Here is a 20495-nt window from a genome sequence, read left to right as displayed (position 1 = left end):
ACCAGGTTTTAGTGGAAAATTTAATCCCATAAAGTACACAGCTTGAATTACTGAATCCTGGCGTGGTCAGACTCCTACAGCCAGAACAGTGCCTCAGTACCAGAGCAGCTCAGTCACACTCAGAAATGCCATTTTCCCCAGCAGCACCACAAACTGCAGCACGTGGCCGCTGGTGAGTGCCAAGACAGCTACTCAGGCAGAGCTGACCTCTGGACCCAGAATGGCCAACACAGACACCCCTGGGTAGCTCAGCTGGGAGCCTACAGGCACACAGCAAGGCAAGGCTTGTCTTCATGAGTGCTGCTCAGGGCAGGGAAGAGCATGCACAGGGAACATGACTAACAGCAGCTGTGAATAGTTTCCACTCTCCATTACTTCATGCTCTGCAAGGTTAGGTAAAAGGGGGTAGATGTAGATGACAGATATAAATACAGATTTTTTTTTTTTTTTCAGGAATAAATAAACCAGAGCAGCAGTTTGCTGCAGCCTTTCACACAGCAATGGGCAACCACAGGAAGATGAAAAGCAAAGGTGCTGCCCCCTCAAAGTTGACTTAGGTTTCCAATGCCATAGGGCATGATCTGAGACCAGCCACCAGTATGAAACCAGCATCTCCAGGCTCAGCTGACAGGCATGATCTGGAAGGTTGACCATCCCAACCCACTTTAGCAGTAAAAACAAAGCCAGTACGTTTGGAAAGCATTTTCAAACTTTATTTACAACTGTCACAGTGACAAAAATGTAGTTTGAAAAAAATGCTAGCTTCTCCCTGAGGCTCAAAAAAGAATTACAGAAATATAGAATGTATATCATACAACAGGAGTTTTACTGGAGTGCTTTGTTCTTTAGATACGTTCAACAACAAATAGAAATATACACAATACTTCCAAAAAAAGGATGCAGACAGAAATATGCAAGTCTTTAGGGCAGACAGCAGGTCTGAAGTCCAAGGATTGCCATCTCACTGCTGCCCACATGGTAATATCTTTGATATAGAGCTTTGACTTGGTGGTACAGATGGTAGAGACCAATAGAGAGTAACACTTAGAAATAAGACAACTGGCTGGTATGCAGGTGTACAAGCTCACTCCAGTAAGACAGCAAGACTAGAACAAGTGTTACAGACACAACAGCTGAATCCATTGCTAGAGAAAATGGTATCACCACATCATGGCTGTTCAGTGATCACCCATCCAAGGTGGGGAGGGAGTGTCTGACTGGGTCTGCGTGGCTGGACCAGAGGCCAGCTGCAGTGTAGGAACACTGAATTTCTCCTGCTTTGTGCTAATTCATCTCCAAACCCCCATCTGTCCAAAAAGAGTTACACAGCTGATAAATTATTGCCATTATGTTGAAACACAAGCAAGACAAGACTAAAACAATCCTGCCAATACGTTAAAAGCAGTTCCCAAACCCCACCAGCGTTTAACTACTCATGAGGTATTAAAAATACAAATACACACATGTCCAAATAGATTTTAAAAATGGAACCAGTTATAAGCAAAGGGGGGTGGCATTGGGATTATTATGGAAGTTTGGTTAAGGCCTTGACATTTCTTTTTCTCTTCCATGACCCCAGATTTGGTTTAGGTGGTATCTGCTCTCATCCTATCCCAAGACTGACTGGCTCCTAGGCTGGTCCCCAAAGCTGCAAGACCATCCCTTCTTTCCAGGAAAGCAGCAGGTTCCTTTGTCTGGCAGCAGACTGGCCTTCTCCTTGAGGCAGGATACGGTGAAGAGAGGACAAACCCAGACCTCACAAGCCAGTCTGCACTTCATTAAAACAACCACGGACTTTTCACCCTCACTAAGAAGCAGGAATGCATCTTGTCTCAAGACACCCAGGCATGGTCTCTCCCAGCAGACCCCATCCTGCAAACCCCACTGGTGATCCACACTAGATCTGGTGTTTTGTCTTTGGATGACCCCCAGGTCTGGCAGCCCCCCTCCCAACACTCCCACCAGCCTGTCCTGCACTGAGGAGGCCCTGCAGTGCAGAGCTGGAGGAGAACCCCCCCACCCCAGCCCTCTCAAGCCCACTGACCAGCAAGTTAAGAGACACAAAACCCTACAACTTCAAGGACACCAAGGCAAGGAGGCATGAATCTCCACCCTTAGGCTTGGGGCACTGTACAAGACGAGACCACCCACAGCAGCCTCAGCAAATAGGAGAGAAAAATCTGAGGCTTTCAAACCTACATGAGCTCTTGCTGCAGACAGAAGCACCTTTTTACATCCGATGCACACCACCTCATGCTCACCACCTGCAAGATAAGCTAGGGCGTTGCAGGAGAGATGACAAGCAGCAGCCTAATGCTATCCTGCAAATACAGCTGCTCAGCATTGAAGAGTCTAAAGGCAAACAGAGGGACAAAGTAACTTTGGGGAAAGTGGCTGGAAAACAGGCTCAACAGCAAGAGCAAGAAACCAGACTACTCCTATGGACGCTCACCTTACCCTAGGAGGTGCCGAACCAGGGAGAGCTACAGGCCCCTTGTCACTAGATCGTTTAGCCATGCTTCGCTATGGACACCCCTCCACCCCCCAGCACACAAAATGGAAGCTGTAAGAAAGGCAAATCTGAGATATTTTGGCTCTGTTCTCATGCTTTTAGCCAGAGGCAGCTCCCAGCCAAACGCTGCCACCTCCAACTTTCCTCCCCCTTCCCGAGCTCCCCCTTCCAGCAGTCCTCGTGTGGTCACCCTCTGCCATGTGCTTGGAATTTCACTGCTGCCTCCGCCTCGGAAAAATACAGATAATGATCTCGAGAACAGCAAACATTTCTCTGCGTTACTTCCTTCCTTCCTCAGGAGGTCTGGTGACACCGAGGGCTTCAGTTCTCAATACAGAGAATACAAAAAAACTAAGATCTCGCAGGTGCAAAATTGAACTTGTCTTATTAAAAAGACTTTCAAAGAAAGTGTGGCTCTTCCTTCAGAAGGGTGCAGTCCCTTGCCTTTCCTCAGACGCCATTTATTGCTCCTTGTTGTCCTTCTTTGCGTCTTCACAGTTTTCCTCCTCCTCCTCGTCCTCCTCCTGCACGAGGAACTCTTCGGGCGGCCATCTGAGCTCGCCGCTCTCCACGTCGCCCTCCGTGGGCTCCACCACGATGGAGGGCAGGCGGTCCTTCAGCTTACAGTAGCGATCAAAGTCCGAGGGGTCGGGGAAGATCTGAAAGAGCCAAGGAACAGGCTGTCAGAGGGGCTGCACTCGCACAGGCTCGGCCAAAAACCCAGCTCTAGACATTCAGGTCTCCAGGGCAAACTAGTCTGGACACAGAGTCAACCACTGAGCGATAGGAACACTCCTGAAGTTGTCAATAACCTTTTCCAGTCTCCAAGTAATGGAAATGAGCCCTGCCCAAGAGGCTCCCGAAGCACGCGCTTGCTTGGATAGCGCTCAGCAAATAGGCACCTGCCCTTTTGGATATTTATCCAAATACCTCACTCCCCCTCCACCCCTGCTTTTTGCATTAATGCTCTTCAGTCTGCACACAGAGCTGTTTCCATCAGAGAATCTGAGATCTCATTTCCTGCTGCTGGTCAGGCTGCACATCAGAAGAGGCTTGTTCTCCAGGCTCTGCTGCTGGGAGGCAGGAGGCTCATGGCAACCCAGGGCTAGCACAGCCCAGATCCTTGCAGCAAGGGCCTGTGTCTGGTATCACACCAGGGCCACAGTGCCAGCCTAAAATAGCTTAGCTGCATTTTAGAGATAATTCTGGCAGTATTCTGCACGCTGCAGCTACCACACAGCAGCAGTGAAACTCAGCAGGACACTCATTTTATGGAAGGGCTGGGGACTAGACTGTATTTCTTCAGGAAAGGTGTACCTGTGGCATAGCCAGCAGTTATGCACTGTATTTGTCATGTGCACCTTTCCCATTCCCTCCCACCCACTGTTTGCCACGTGGATGCACAAGCTTGTGCAGTGCAGCAGCACCAGGGCCCATACTCACTGCTAATGCCAGTGATGCACACTTTGATCCTCCTAGGAACTAAGGCAACATATGAGTAAAGGGAAAAAAAAACCTGCTGGTGCATTGTTAGCAGCAGCTTTGCATGACTAGATTGCAATATGAACAGAAAAGGTTGTGTTACTTGTGGGTAACCTGCTGGGGGAACACCTTCAAACCCTAGCTCATCCAGAAGGGAACTGGATGGGTGATAAAAAGGTTATCACTGCTGGGTGATAAAATGCACTTGCTACATCAAACCTCATGGTTAGTAAGCAGAAGATTAAACAACCACCACCTGCTATTTCAAACAATTTTATCAGAGTGTCCATTTCACATCAGAGTTGCATTTAAACACCCCAAAGAAGAAAATGACAAAGTGCATTTTCCCTTTGAGGTTGTAGGCCAGGTAAGAAGTCACGTGGCTGTACTTTTCTTTGAACGTCACCTGCATTCCAGTGAGTTACAAGAACATCCTTGCAGGGAGCAGCACTGCCAGCCTTGGCCTCAGTCTGAGAGCAAGATCTCATCTGCTTTGATCTCTGTGGTTCCAGTTACAAAAGCAGGCTCCCCATCCAGAGCCCTGAGCATTAACCATGAAGCCTCATTCTCCTTGTGCCAATCATCTGGGTACTCACCACCTTGGAAGTCTGGGCCACAAGAAGTGAAACAACATCCTATCAGCCCCTCCTTCAGCCTAGCAACTATTAGCTACAGCATCACCTCCTTGGCAATACTCAGTCTTCCACTGTTCAGCCTCATTTTTCCTTCACACCCAAAGCTTTGTGGCAATCAGATTGGGAAAGCCATTGGGCTGCTACCTAACACAAATTCAGGCAAGGGAACAGAAAGAAATGCACAAATCAGGGGCTGTTTGTACATGATCATCTGGTCCTGGGGACAGTGGTGCAAGGCTCCAGCTCCCACCATCCATGTTTTTCAGGTGCACAAGAGCAGCTGAGGTCCCTTGAACACAGCCACATCAACCTGGGCACTGCAGCATGAGCTACTTGCTATTAGTCACTCCCAGCACCAGTGAGATAGCAACTGTTTCTTGGAACTTTGTGGCTTCTGCTTGGCCAAACAAAATCAGTTTCAGGCACACAGTGCATTACTGAAAGTACAGTCAGTGGCTCTTAAGCATCAAGTTATCTGGCTCTTAAGCATCAAGTTATCTAAACCCAGGATCAGGGAAAAAAATACTCTTGACATTACATGGTTTAGAAGGCTGCGATGGAAAAAAAAGTGTGGTTCAAGAGGTTACATAAGCTGATAATGTCATGAAAATAGCCCCCTATGGAAGAAAAATAGCAGTATAATAATTAAACTAACCTTCGACTGCTATTATTTTAAGCACATTAGGTCAAATTGGAGCAATTTCTTTGAAAATAGCCTGCCAGATTTTTTTTCCAGAAACTAAGCAGTAGTCATTTCCTTACAAACAAATATCCACAAAATGTGGTGTGCAGCTTTTTTAATAATAAAAAAAAAACCCTAGCACAATCTTATCTCAAACAGCTGCAGGACGGGCCGAACCCAAGAAGGTCAGGATTTTTTCCACTAAGTCATGCTTTTTAATCGTTGAGGCAGCATGAAGGGAGATGTTGCAACTGCACTTTGAAGGGGCGTGGACAGTCAATGGAAAAAACACAGAAAGGCAGATTTCCTCCTGTGTGATGGGCAGGGTGACAGCAGGCCAAGCACAGGGGCCAAGGAAAAAGGGTTTGAGACTTAACTGTACATCTGGGGAAGCCAAGTGAGAAGGTTAACCCAACCAGCCTCCCCCCCCTCCTCTTCACAGAAAAAGATAAGCAAGCACCAGCTCTCTGTCCTGCTCCAGTAGGGCCAAGCTACATTTGTTGGTTCCATAGGCCTTATCCATTTGTCCACAGGCCTTATCTGGTCCCACTCCAGATTTAGACAATGGGGAGAAAGAAACCTCCCTAATTTACAGCAAGCTCCACACTGGGAATTGCACAGCTCAGCTCTGACCTGGGAGCTCCGCACTCTGTGGCACAGCAGCCAGCACAGCAGCACCTGCCTCCAAGCCTTTCTGCTCCTGTTATCCTGCCCAGGGACGTGGGAGGAAGGCTCTGCACCTCCCATCCCACAAAGAGGGCAGGAGCTATGGGTTAGCTTCTCCCTCTCGTGCATGACAGGGAGCCACCTTGCACACAGCTGAGGCAGACACCTTCCCCTGGCAGACCTGGTCACTTGATGGGGGACAAGGGACAAGCAACTGGTTGTGATGGCTGCCTAAAAGCAAATTTACAGCAACTCAAAGGCATCTTCCACCCCCTCACTTGCATGGTACAGCACAAGGGGCTGGAACTGCTTCCACACAGAGCCTCCCCTGTAGCTGAGCCCCAAATTCTGGCCACGGAGAGACACATCCAACACCTCTAAATCCACAGAGGACATGCATGTTACTTCTTACACCACTCAACACAGCTTCTTGCTAACAGCAAGACTGGTTTTTACAGGTCCCTCTGGATTTCTGTCTGGGAACTGCTCTCCTCATGAACTTATCCAGATCACACACAAATCAACCAAACCCTTGCCTTGCAGCTGGAAAGGGCAGGGAAAAGCAGAATTTGAAACAAAAGCTTGAAATTATTTTAGGACGATCATGTTTGCCTCTGTTTCAGATGATCTAGCTCTACCATCCTCGGATAAAGTCTTGGCAACAAGAACGGAAAGTTTTCATTGCCCTGGGGAGGCTCATACCCTCTCTCAGCATTCACAGGGATGGAGAAACACCAAAAGCAGCAAAGATGTCAGGCAATTTAGAAGATTAGCTCAGCACTACCATAATCCAAGTGACACTTGTAAATCCAAAACAACTTCCACATGTGTGCTCCATACCAACACCCATAGTTAAAATGCCTGTCTCCCCTCCCATGGGGCTGAAAACTATTTAAATTGTATTACAGGGAGACTAAAGCAATGACATCTTTCCAAATTAAGTTACTGGTTTGGGGGAAAGCTTTGCTTGACTGTGGTAGCTCTATACAAGACTGCAAAGTCCACACTGGGAGACATCCCACTTCAGGTACAGGATACATCACTCATCCTCCTTGGACTGAAGGGCTGAATTTTGTGCCTCTTCAGCAATATCAATATTCCAAATCCCAAATCAGCATTGAAGTTCTGAAAATAAAACTTTAGTACCACTGAGAAGCACAGCAAGCTTCTTTCAAGAAGTGCTTCAGTCATCTCTCAGTGTCCTCTCTCTGGAGGACTCCTCCAGCCACAATGTATACATTTACTCACACAGTAGTCATGACTCAAAAACGAGCTCCAAGTATGCACACGGCAGCTGTGACTCAGGTTGATGAGCCACAACAACTCCCCAGCTACAGAAATACTGCCCTGTCTCAGGGCATGATGTCAGGGAAACTTCCTACATCTAACCATTTTCCCTCAGTTTAACAAAGCATCAAAGTAGGGTGGAAAAAACATGCTCCGAGGTGTTGCTGCTCTGTCCTCAGTGTGGATTTCAGTGGAACACTCGTGCACAGCATAGCTGCCAACATGATTGGCTTTTTATCTGTTTATCCCATATCCTGCTTCTGTCTTCACTGAGGTCCCAGACCCTGGAATACACATTGACTCTGCCCATTAATCTTGTCTAGCAGCCGTGCTGGCTATCACCACCTTTTTGCAGCCTGGTCTCAAAGCCTTCCACAGCAGCAAGCAGCACCTCTGAAGGACTTCCCCTGCACAAATCAAAGCTGCACAGACATGAAGCGCCTGATAAGAAAACAACTACAGAGGAAGTTCAATTTCCATTGAGCCAACAGCCCTTGGGCCAGTAACATACTGGTGGTCCAGTTTAACTGGAGAGATCCAACACACACAAGTCCCTGGGAAAGCCGGTGCTTCCCCAGGGCTGGTGAAGAGGTGTTGCACTCACCAGAAATGACTTCCTCAACACCAAGCTTTTGGCACAGGCACTGGATAGAGCCTTAAGCCTATTTACCCAGATTCAGGCACTCTGACGTGATTGCCAGCGAGCTGTGGCTGTGATTAACCTGCACAGATCCCAGCATGATGCGATCATGACTTAAAGAGCTCAAGCTCCCCATGACAACCAAACCTCAGCTGAGGGCACGAGGCAAGCTCAGCCTCTGCAGGCCACTCTCCTCCAGGGGAGCCTGAAGGACCAGCGAGCCACCTGCCAGCCAGCCTGCAGCAAAGCAGCACACTCAGCTCAGCACACTGCCTCTGCTCAGAATGCACACTCTGGGCATTAAAGCACTTTCAGTTGTGCTCAGACCCCGCTCCACTTCTGAGAAGCAAGGTAGGGTTGCAGTCAAGGCACTGTTTTGACAACAGCTCCACGAAATGATTAATTCAGCCTCTGTTTCAGCTGCATTGTTCGTGCTGCTGGGAGACAGCACAGAGGACAAGCTGGCAGAGTGCTGATGAGGCTCTTCAAAGCACAGGTATTTCTGGGGCTGGGAAGCAGCAAACAGTGCATTGGCTCTGGCTGGCAGCAGAAACAGCCTAGCTTGCTGGACACTGCCAGGCAGGAAGTGTGTGAAGCCCTCCACAGCCACATCTGTTGGTAGCAGGGGCAACTTGAGCCATCAGCTGCATTTCAATGAGTTTTTTGTTTAGTAAGTCCCATGGGAATTATGGGACATCTATTAAAGATCCAGAAATAGCTTCTCACTGCAGGCACAAGACCCAGCATGACATCATCTCTTCAGTCACATCTCTGTTTTGTCTATGCTGCCCTGTTCTGAGACTCATGCCCCAAATTCACCACTCACTTCTGCTCAGGCCCGTGGAATCTGAACCATCTTCAGGGGGATCAGAAAGCAGCTTGCTGTCACAAATACAGTAATAAAAGCTGTCTTACAGAGGATGATTTTGAAGCTAGCACACTAGCTTACAAGCATTTTACATATTAACTGGAAAAAAGGCAATCCTATGAGAAGAAAGCATGTTTGCCTTAAGCCTATGGAAGGAACTCAGTTAATAGTGGTATTCCTTCTGCAGTCTGAGTTTTCACTATTGAGCAGTGATGACCAGCCCAGCAAAGGGCGCAGTGCTTTACCAGGGAGGAGAGTGCAGACCTTCAGCTGATGTCTAGGACAGACAGACACCCCAGTGGGTGGAAGATGCAGAAGAAAAAAGTCAACAACCCAAGCTCCCTTCACAACCACTGAGACAGAGAGGAGCTAAGAAGTTCAGTGAACTCCACAAGACAGAGGAATCAGATTACTAAAGTTTATAATCAGGGTATGAGCTTGCTTCCTCAGTTTACTCCCAAGTAAAAGGAAAAAAAAAAGACTTTGAAACAGCTCTCTTGGCAGGACAAGTCTGTCTGCAGCAGGTACTGATGTGCTCTAGAATTCCAGCAGTGCTGCTGGGCTGTACCACCTCCTCTGGTCCAGACAGTTTCATGCCTGCCTCTGGTGGCAGAAGCAGCCCCCAGTCTCAGGCAGCATCCTATTGACCAAATCCCAGGCAGTCCCTGCTCTACACAGGTTGAAGGGGAAAATTTTGAACCCCAGTTTGAGGTCATCTCTGTAGTACAATGAATTCAAGTTCTACTAAAGAACAGAACAAAATTTTGAAGCTAAAAGCTTGATTCTGGCTCCATTTTTTCGTTTTTGCTTCTCATAGCCAGCCAAGGGCTGTTACACTGTGAGTGCCTGACTCTGCAGATGAGTGGGGGAAGATGCTGCAGCTTAGAACAACAAGCTTCAGTGTAGGAGCAGTCATGCTCCATTAGCCCTGTCTGGTTTTAAGTTATTGCACTACAGCTCTCAGACAAGCATACAATTTTCCATGTACCAAACTCTCTCCATCAGCAAGATGAGGCACAAAGTGCCAAAGTCTGAGGTTCATAGTGCTATTTGCATCAGATTTGTCCTTGCTGGTCTCAGCTGACTTTTCAACCCTTTAAGAATGCTTTCAACTTACCTTGACTTACACAGTGACATTCTCAGCCTAGCAGCCAGAGAAGGAAGGCTGGATCCTGCTCCCCAATCCTCTTTACACTAACCTGATTTAGAGGTAGACCTCCTACACAGCCCACACACAACTAATGCCATAAGGGTCTTCCATTTCAACTCCTCTACTCTTGCTGCCATCACTCTTCATCACATCAAGGTGAAGTTCCTTGCAGGCATTTGAAAAAAAAATATCTACCACTAGACCACTAAAGAGAGCAGATCAAGGATGCAGAAGCCCTGCACAGATATGAGTCGTCAGCTTTTATGACTCAGAGGTTCAGGTGATCCACTCAAAACCAAACAGTCCTGTTCTCCAGTTGGCCAAAGCAGACTTTATCAAGGTCATTAGCACTTGGGGAAGAACCTGACTGAAGAGATCATTAGAACAAGCAGGGCACCTAGATTCTGCCTCTCCCTAGGAATTTGGATGGGTAGATTGAGGCATTTGACCTGACTGGGTTAAGCCTTTTCATAAGGTGACCCATAAAGGCAGCCCATGCAGGTGACTTTGATTGCTTCAGATTTAACAATTGCCATTGCCTCTGCACTCTGTAAGAGAGGAAAGAGAGGCTGTACACTCCCCACTAGCTCAAGTACTGAAGCACCGCTATAAACCAAACAACTTGCATTATCCAGAGCCAGAATCCTGACTAAAAGAAGGAAAGCATCCCCTTTTCCTCCACATAGCTATGCCTTCTGCTGGAGGCCTCAGTGGTGGCCCAAAGTTCAGTCGATTTCATGCTCCCATGCACTGCTGCTGCCTTGTAGTTCCCTTTTCAGACAAACATTCAGCACCTCATCTGAATGCACACTTGGAGCAAATGCCTCCGTGCAGATTGTGTAACATCTGCAAAGGACAAAGCCTGCATCTGGATGCGCTGGTAAGAGTCACCCGATACACAGAGCAGATGCAAGTCGTCTGCCAGCATTCAGCATCTGTGTCAGAGCTCATCACCGAGCCTCCTGGAAGTGAAGAAAACCATGGAGCTAGGAAGCTAAGGTGCCTAACTAGAGCATTGATTAACTACAGGCTAGGAAATGAAAGGGATGTTAAGACTAATTCTAGCTGCAGACCACTTCTTCATTGATCTAGAGATTAATAGCTAACTACATTGTTCAGAAGTTTCAGAATGAATGCAACTCGTGCCTCCAGGTACCGAAATCTCCAGTGACATTTCACGGCTCATTTAGGCTGTGTCTGGCCTCACTGTCTCTTACAGAGGATTGTTAACCCTTTCAAATGGGCACATCAGTCAGGAAAATCAAGAACTAGATCAAAAAAATGTGGATACCATATAAACAGCATCCTCCTGCTCTCAGCAGATCAGCTGTATGCTGTGTTACAAAGATCTCATGAGCCCTCTCAGCCCAGTAAGTGCCGTGAATCCTTCTTTAACCCATCTCCCACTGAGCCCCGGGAATGCTGAATGAGCAGGGGCTCGGTCACTTCAAAACAATTGAATCCTCTGCCAACCCGCACTGATATAGAGTGATATTTTAGACAACCATCTCCTGCCAAGCAAGCATTCCAGTCTGTTGACTAGTTCTCACTACTGCAAGACCTGCTATTAGGTCAGGCTATGGAAACGTGCGTTAGACCAAGCTTAACAGTCTAGCCCAGGCAATTCCACACGGGATTAGTGCCTCAACTGCCAGCCAAACACTTACCTGATACGACAGCCCATCCTTGCGGGGGCTTAGTCCGATCTCATCCATGGCTGGGGTGCTCATCATCACTTCAGTCATTTCAGCGGATCTCAGATAATCAGAGCTAGAGACAAAAGACAGCATTCTAGTGATCTGAGGGGCTCCGGCAGGACCGAGTACGATTCAAGCGGCGAAGCGAGCAGCAGAGGCTGTAGGCACTCTATTTCTGGTCCCTTCCTTCCTGCCCCCCCTTGGAAGGCAGCGGAAAAAGATCAGTACCTCGTAAGCTGGAGCTACATCCAATGCCCTGGGAGCACCTCCCCGGCTCTCCCCCCAGGAGCCCAGCTCCAGCACACCCGGGGACGCTCCGGCAGCAGCGCTTCGCTTTCAACCCCGCTTCCTCCAGCTCTGCCCCGCGGGGAGGGGGGAAGTAAAAAAACCACAGTAAATAAAGTGCAAGCGCGGGGGGCTTGGTTTTTCTTTCACTTTTTTTTTTTTAATTTTATTTTATTTCTCAAGCCGGTGCGCTTTAGCTCCCACTGACTTGTTTTACAACCTCAGGGACTCCCACGCCAGCGGAGCGCGCGGCGCCAATTGCAGCTCGGCTCTTCCAGCTTTAATGGAATTTCCAGCGCGAGAAAGTGCAGCGAACTCCCCCCCGCAGCGGCTCACTCGTCCCACTACCGCCCGGCTCGCACCGGCCGCCGGGGAACCGCCACCACCGGCCGCCGGCCCCGAACCGCTCCCCGGGGCCCCTCGCCGTCCCGCCGCCTCGCCTCATCCCGGGGCGGCTGAGGCGGGATGAGGGGACACGGACGGCTGAAGGGGCTCGGCCTCAAGAGTCCCCCCGCCCGCCCGCTCCCCGCGGGAAGCGCCCACTCACCAGGGCAGGGGACACAGCACAGACATGAAGTCCCAGCAGAGGCTGCCCTGGGCACGGGGTGGCGGAAGGGGCACCCAGGCGCTGCGGGACGATGCGCGGCGCTGCCGGGGAACCGACCGGGCTCCCTCACGCCTCGACCGTCTCCTCCGCTCTGAGCCCCACGCCCGCCGCCGCGCCGCCTTAAATGGCCCCGGGAGGCGTGGCCCGGCCCAGCCCCGCCCACCCGCCTGACGTCAACTTTTTCATGAATGGCCTCGGCGCCGCCCGCGGGGGGAAAAGGGAGGGGGGGGGGGGGGGGGGCTGTCCGTCTGTCCGTCCGTCCGTCCGTCCCCCATGTCCCCGCGAGCGGGTGGCGGTGGCCACGGCCACCCCGTGCCGGGCGTTCCCAGTGCAGAGAGGTCAGAGCGGTGTGTTCCCGCTGTTCCGGCCCGCGCCGAGGCGGGGTGCGGCCCCCCGGCTCTGCTGCCGGGACCGCACCGGCGGCACCCCGAGCATCACCGCGGCTGGAGCTGGGTCTCACGGAGCGGAGCGAGTCTCAAACGCGGCCCCTTCGTGGCGGTGGTGGCCGGGGACACGGGCAGGGACGGCAGGTGCCCAGAAGCGGCAGCGGCCGCCCAGCCCCGCTCCGCCAGCACCTTCCGTGCCCTGCACCGCCGGCGGGGGTAAAAGCTGAGTGAGCAGCTTTAAGGGACCGCGTTATATTTAGCAAAATAATGTGAATCAATGACGGGAAGGCGCAAGAGCAGAGGGACAGGCAAATCCATTCGCTGCCCGGGCAGCGTGAGCACCGTGGGCAACTGTAGGTGAAGCACATTTCCTGCATTCCCCTCCCAACATGAAACTTCTGGAAGGCAAAGTGCATCTTTTGGCACAAGGCCTGGGCATCCCAAGCTCAGCATGACTCCCGACTTTGTGCATCGATCTGCTGGTGTTTGTACCGCCCGAGGAGCGGGCTGTGCCCCGAGGCACATGCCACAGGATGGGCCGGGCTCTCCAAGGCTGCTGAGAGATGCTCAGGGCTTTCGGGGACAGTTCCCCCCTCTGTTTGCTTTCCCAGGGATGTTGCTATACGCTGACAGGTGAAGTTTAGTGCCGGGACTGTTTGGATTCCACCTGTTGCTCCATGCTGCTGCTCAGATTTTGCCAACACGGTGGATAATCAAGCACACACTTACCAACGCTTCTCATGTTTCCCTCAAACGGAGAACACTCAGCTGCTGCTGTGCTTCACACACCTGTCTATGCACGGGCAAATATGTGCTATTTGCCCCAGTTTTTAAGTGCTAAAAAAGCACAAGTTCAGTGTGTCTGGAGGAAAGCTTTGCCCTCAGCTCCACTGATCTACCCTCCAGACTGTGTATGAGTGTGTGCATCCCTACGTGCATGTGTTTCCTCAGACCGGATAATTTAATCTGCTTAGATTGATATTATATAATGTGAGCGTATGTGGCTGTTCCACATCAGGCTGCAGCAAGCTGCTGCTTTGTGCCACATTAGAATGAATCACAAGGAGTCAGTCGAGCCCCTGCAAGTGTGTGGAAATTCAGGTGGGTGGCAGTGAGCTCCCTGCAAAGGGCCACCAGTCACCTTCCACAAGGTTAAAGGGAGGGAGGCAGCAGAGGGGACTCAGTGCATCCAGTCCCTTTGCCCTCCTTGAGCCTCCTGACAACGAGGTTTGGAGTCAGGGAGAGGAGTAAGAGGAGAACCAAGTCTCCAAAGTGCTGGGGAAACAGCTTCCCTCTGTTCTGCTGGCCTGTCCACCCAGACCCCCTCTCCCTGCTGCATCCCCTGGGACACACGTTCACATTGGCTGTCTTTGCTGATTTCTCCACTAAGAGAACACCAAGACTTGACTTGTAAAACGCTTTTTTGATGCTGAATAGCCCAAGTCAGTGCCTGGTGGTATGTGCAGAGGCTGGGAGACCACTCTGGGAGAAGGAGAGAGACAGGGTGCTGCTTCAGTCAAGTCTCTTAAAATTAATTTTCCAGCCTGCCCCAAGCGCTTTTTTCTCCCACCATGTCCAGTTAAAACATGGGACATGAGATGGGGACATAGCTCAGTTCCCTGGGATGTTTCATCTGAAGCAGCCCTGCCTGTGTCCCTCAAACATATACACACCTGCTATGGATTTCCTGGTGGTGTCTGTACAAAATAAAGCTGATGAAAAACCCACATGCCCCCCAGACCCTCTTTCACCAGGCCCACTGATCAGTCTCTCTAAATGCCTTCCTACGCTCAGCAGGGCTTGAAGTTCAAGGTTTTTCCCTCCTTGGGAAGCTCATTCCTTAAAGTATATAATTTTTGATAAATCAAAGTCCCTGAAGGAGGTCAAGGGACAGAAATGGGACTCAACCTCTGCTCCATCCAGCCCCCATGGCTCCTGCAGCCACCACTGAGAAAAAGCAGCTCAGATCAGCCCTTTGCCTATGTCCTCTGGGCTCTGCCTTGCCATCTTGCCTGGCATAGGAAGATATTCGAGTTTCCACCTGGATAAGAGCCTTTCAGGGGGTGTGAGGAGGATGACACAGAACAAAATCCCTGTGCTGAGTCTGTGTGTCTCTGTGCTGAGTACACAGATTACTTCCCAACGACTGGGTGAGAGCATGGGCCCTGGCCCTGGCCAATTCCCATCGGGAGGCCTGGGGATCCGTGCTTTTACTGGCTCCAAGCCACAGCGAGATCTATCCGTGTGATTAACCCTAAATGTGTTAACAGCCCTTTAGAAAGCAAAGGCACACCTCCCGTGATTCCCAGCAGTGATTTCCATCAGCCACACTTGGCTGCTCCCCTGCTTTGGGGTGGCTCCACAACCATGGCCACCAGGGTGCGGTTCTGTGGGTGAGCTGTGTATCAGGAGCACTGCACCTTTGGCCCTACCCTTGGGGGAAGTCTTGCTGAATGTATCCAGGTGTCCCAGGGATGGAAGATGTGTTATAAGCCTGGGGAGGCGTTCTCCATGCAAGGGAGTTGTTCTATAACAAACAGCTCCTTCTGCTTTTCTTGCCCCAGCCAGGTGTGAAAAGCTGGGGCTGCAGAGGTGAGCAGGAGGGGCTGTTGTACCTGCGGCTCCCACCTTGCTAAGAACAAGCTTTCCCCTTTGGATAAGCCTTTATATCAATGTCTAGGCTGCAAAGGAGCGAGCCCAATTAACTCTTGAGCTGCTGAGCTGCCACATTGGAAATGGCATGTCCAAGCAATCAGTTTTCATTACATCCCAGATCCTAAAATGCCAAGTCCTCACTTCTCTCAGAGAGCAAAGCAAGAGGAGTTTCCTGCCATCCATGACCTCACAACCACAGAGCAGTATATGGGAGTAGAGAATAAAATGGGATTAGCTCAAAGTCTTTGATCACAAATGAGAATGAGCCCCTGTGCTCATTCTCTGCTCTCTTGATAGGAGCAAGATACAAGCATTTCAAATTGCTATTTTTTTGTATTTTATTTTATTCCAGTTTTAGCAAATGGAGCTCAACCTGCTCTGTTTTCCCCTTCTTCCCTCATCTCAATGTTCACCAAGTCACACAAGCAGTTTCACTGCTGTGTATTTTTGCATTAAACACTGTGGATTCCCCAGTCACCTGGGGGCAGAAAAAGCAGCACTTAGGCTCTCAGCTGGGGCAAAGGGCTTTCCAGGGCATTGAGCTGAGGGGAACCAGATGAGCCCCCATGCCTTTTTTATTACCTTCAGTTAATTTTATAAATCCCTGTAATATTTTGCTTTTCAGGACAGCATAAAGCAACAAACAAATGGAAGCTCGTACATTCTGGATCAGCAGCAATCCAGCAGGAGCAGAGTGATGCTGAAGGACAGAGCATCACTATCCTCCTGGAAGATACTTGTGCATCAACAGAGCCAAGGAGGTTGCTTGTTTCCCCATATATTTCCCTAACCTGCTTGGAATGTAAGAGTTTTCATTGCATTTGCCTCCAAGCAAACACAACGGCGTGTCTGGATTTAGATCTCGCTCGGCACGGGCTGAGCGCACGACAGCCGGCCCCGCTGGCACCCCAGCCCCTCTGCAGCCTCATGCACGTGGCCACCTCCCTTTTCCAAGGGGCCACTGAGGCTGCCCAAGGCGACGTGACCAGCGCAGGGTCACCCTCGGGGTCGCCTCCATTCGGGAGCGGAGCTCGCCGGTTCTTGTCTCCTGGCCAGCGTTGTGAATCCTACGGGGAAAGTTTCCTAGTGAAAAAATAAACTCTTCCCACTTGGAATTTAAAAACAAAACCATGGAAACATTTCTCTCCGTCCTAATGTTTTGCAAAAAGTTATTTTAACAAATTTAAATTTGGGGCTTGATTTGACCGTCCAGTGCCCTTTGAAATAGTTGAATGCAGGCCATCACCGCAACCATGTTGGAGCCAGGCTTTGAGCTCCTGCTTGCCTGACGTCCCACCAGCATCTTGGGCATTTAAGTCTCCCCTCTTCAGCTGAGAGGTGGTCAGGCTCTCCCCAGTTCTGGGTTCCTACACGCACAGTGTGCAGTAGCTTGTTTTTCTTCACCAAGTTGCATGACCCCCTTGTAAATAGTTTGCATGTCCAGGGATGCTGCAGACAACCTGAAACAGCTGCCACCTGCAGGCTGCCACCTTGGTGGCACCACCAGAGATTGTCCCATGTGCTTCTGCCCAGCAAAATCTTCCTAAGAGGTGGTGACTGCAGCTCAAACAAACTCTGAGCTGTCCCTGCATGGCCCTACCTGTGCATGATCTGGCACAAGCCCTCTCCTCTCCGTGCTCGTGGCACACAATCTATTTATTTCCTTGGAAAAAAAACAGGCTCTCGCAGTGTCATTCTTTCCAGCCACTTTCCACATGGCATCGCATTTCACAGTGACTTTCAGAGAGTGATTGAGAAGAAAAGGCCACTCAGCGTTTGGCTGTCCTGCTCCGTGTGCCTCGTGTTGACGGGGGTTGGAGAGCAGAGAGGAAAAACGGGGTTCATACTCTGTGTTGAAAAGCAAAAAGGATGGATACAGCTAGCAGAGTAGAGGGGTTTGATCTTATAGATTCAGATGGGCAGCTAAGGGCCTGGGAATTGGATCTGCTTTTGCAAGGTTGCCTCTGGTTTTATTTTACACTGACCCCCCAGGAAGGAAGGGGCCGTGCTGGAGCTGAGTCTGGAGCCTCTGGTGAGGCTGGCTTGGGGTGGCTCAGCTGGTTTCCATCTGGCTCTGCAGGCCTGATTCAGGGAAAACCTTAATCTTGTCCTGATAATTTGGTTTATGCTTAAGGACTTTTCTGAACTGGGGACTTTCCTTGGATGGTGACAGCTCCTGTGGATAACCATGAGGAGAGTGGAAGGGCCAGCAACAGGAGGAAAGGACAAAGGACATGGCTTCTCTGTCCCAAGAAACCTAAAATATGAAGACCTTAGTTTCTTCTTCTCTTTTCCTCTCCATTGCTAGAGGTGGCACAGCTCCATGTCCAGAGTTTCACCCAATGTCTGGTCCTTGTTTCACCCAGCCCTGCCTGGGACATGTCCCCACACAGCCTGCGGTCTTTCTGAGCACCTGGCTGATCTCCATAACTCTTCCCTGGCCCTCTCTGTTGCCCACTGCTCTCACCAGAGGGGCAGAATTTCAGAGCCATTTTGCAATAAGGTAAAATTCCACACAGCAGGAGAGAATTGTGCTCAAAAGCCCAGCAAAGGGGGTTTGATGTGGACCTCACATGTGTAGGTGTCTCACCAGCATCCCCTCCAGGCTCCTGCAAAATGAGGTAGGTGTCTTCTCCATCCTTCTGATGGCTTCTGCAGGAGATGCACTCGGATAAAGCATGGATGAGCAGCAGAGCCCCATGTCCAGGGCAGGAGGACGTGTCCTTGCTGGACACTCTGGAGTTATAGTGAGCACCCTGCACCCTCAAGGAAGCCAGCAGAAGATGTGAGCTCTCAGTGTAGCTCCAGATCATGACAATACAAAAGGACACATTGAGAACAACGAGTGTCTGGATTAATATTTATATTCTGTCAAGGGAACAGAAATGCCTTTTGGCTGGAATTGGTGTATGGAAGATCTTTCATTTAAAAAATTGAATCCTTTACTCAATCACTGCATTTCCCCTTTTCATCATCCTAGAGTTTTATTTATTGATGGGTTTATTTTTTTTAACGGGGTATGTTTTTAACAGCATAGTTTTGGTTTTTTGTTTTTTTTTTTTTTTTTTTTTTTTTTTTTATAACAGAGTTTATTTTTTTAAACACTGGTATTTATTTCCCTTTTTTTAATCTGTTGGTCAGATGAGTAATGCCCTGAGACGAGTTGACCCTAGAGGCAACATCACCCCTTCCCAGTTTTTGGCAGGTCACTTGCAAGCACCAGGGAGACAGTGGGAGCATGAGAAACACAAAGATAAGTCCCCTGCCTAAGAGGGAGAAAGGCAACATGGAAATCCCAGCATCAAGAAGGCACCAAAACACTGGGGGAATTTATTCCTTCTGCAGTATCTCATCTATGCTGTAATTAAAGCTGTGACCACTGCTATCACAGCACAGGGCAGCTTTTACACCAGAAATACTATTTTTTTACCAAAGGAGGACTAACATTGTCAATGTCAGGCACATCTGTCTCATCAGAAGTGAGCCAGAGCTCTAGCTCTGGCTGCTGTGAGAGCAGATGAACCACTGTGTCCCCACCACAAAGCATGGGAGACGATGAGCAGGGGCATGGCAGCCTCTGGAGTTTCCCCAGCAGAGTCAGCTTTGTTAAAAAGAGTTGAAAGGACCTAGGGCAGAAAATTAATGATTAAAATCTAGTACTGGTTTAGGGGGATAGCTGCTCACCCAGCAGAGCCCCAGGCTCTTCTACTTGTTGGATGAAAGGCAGACTTAGGAAGAGCTATGGCCACATTGCAGATGAGGAGCATGGGACAGCTTGAACCAGGTTGTGCCTGGCCTGGCTCCTGGCAGGCACCCAGCTCCTCTGGGTTTGTGGTAGGTCCAGGCTTGGGGAGCAAATCCAGGCACTTGGGAGAGAGGCACTCTGACCACATGGGTCTCAGCAATGCTCCTCTCCACACCCTGTCCTGCATGTGCACAGGTGTGCAGGAGCCAGCACAGTCCCTTGTGGTCATCGGCCCGTCCCATCCCTGTCCTGATCAAAGTTTCTTACTGTTGCCTATTAAATCAAACCATGGTGCTCAGCACTGACCTTAACTCTAACCTAAGAAGGCCTACATCTGTCAAGGAGCAAGAAGTAATCCCATAAAATCCTCAGCTTCCTACTTAAGGGTGGAGGCTAGTTACCCTTTTGCCTTCTGCTCTGAGAGCTCACGAAGACAGGGATCGATGCAGTAATTGCTTCTTTGGGGACTCCAGGAATGAGTAGCTAAAGTAGCTCAGCTCTGAAGTCCTGTGCCTACTCAGTGGCAGCTCTTCCCTCCCTTTCCAAAGGCTGCAACATGGCCCCAGTGGGTATTTGTGTTCCGTTCTCAATCCCTGGTTTGTGAGCCACTGCCCAGAATAACCATGTGGCAGGATGATCCCTTCCTCCCCTCACCCACCACTACTGCCACCATTCCCAAAGCAGCAGGGAGAGGATGCTGGCCCCAGCTCATCTCATCCCATACAGTTGCACAGATGGGAGTGGGGCAGTGTTCACTGTGTAAACCCTTCATCCAGCGAGGCCCCCAGGAGGAGTCACTGGGTTTGTCTTACACAGCTCCGGGTACTTCCCATGGTAGGAAGCAGCCTGGTGGCTCCTTTACTCTGGCAGCTGCATTGTCTGGGCAGCCCGCAGGGGAAGGGATGGGCTTTATCTTAAATCTATCACTACTGTTGACGAATAATAATCAGGCAGCTCGGTCATGCCACCAAAGAAGAGGCAAACTCTCTGCTCACCTACCTCTACTGGTATGGGCTTCAATGCAATTGCACCAGGAGAAAACCCCCCCGTCTTTGCTCCCAGTTGCTGAGGGCACCCAGGACACGCCGTCTCCCCATGCCACCCTGTGCCCACAGCTGGGAGAGGCCCCCCTCCAGCCACTGAAACCTGGGCGCTGATATTCCTGCAGAAAGCGTCTTAGGGGGAAATTGCGTCCAGA

At 50.1% G+C, this 20495-nt stretch overlaps 1 protein-coding gene across 1 annotated transcript; it reads right to left on the bottom strand.

Annotated features, from left to right (window-relative positions):
- Window positions 1-687: 687 nt before the first annotated feature.
- LBH (LBH regulator of WNT signaling pathway) lies at window positions 688-12591 on the bottom strand. Its single transcript, XM_036380783.2, has 3 exons — window positions 12452-12591; window positions 11590-11692; window positions 688-3171 (listed from the first exon to the last, which is right to left on the bottom strand). Exons 1-3 carry the CDS (start codon window positions 12475-12477, stop codon window positions 2974-2976), a joined length of 327 nt encoding a protein of 108 aa, XP_036236676.1. The 5' UTR covers window positions 12478-12591; the 3' UTR covers window positions 688-2973.
- Between the last annotated feature and the right edge of the window lie 7904 nt (window positions 12592-20495).

The sequence above is a fragment of the Molothrus ater genome, chromosome 3 (genome assembly GCF_012460135.2).
Source record: "Molothrus ater isolate BHLD 08-10-18 breed brown headed cowbird chromosome 3, BPBGC_Mater_1.1, whole genome shotgun sequence".
NCBI lineage: Eukaryota > Metazoa > Chordata > Aves > Passeriformes > Icteridae > Molothrus > Molothrus ater.
The sequence above is the reverse complement of the archived record's forward strand: the minus strand, read 5'-3'. Positions and strand labels throughout refer to the sequence as shown.

What these genes read in the sequence shown, in the direction of transcription:
- LBH (XM_036380783.2), bottom strand. Translation starts at nt 12,477, where the DNA reads ATGTCTGTGCTGTGTCCCCTGCCCTG. An exon ending in GTGCTGTGTCCCCTGCCCTG is followed by an intron (nt 11,693 to 12,451) that starts GTGAGTGGGCGC and finishes TTTTGTCTCTAG; the next exon opens with CTCTGATTATCTGAGATCCG. An exon ending in AGGATGGGCTGTCGTATCAG is followed by an intron (nt 3,172 to 11,589) that starts GTAAGTGTTTGG and finishes TGGCTCTTTCAG; the next exon opens with ATCTTCCCCGACCCCTCGGA.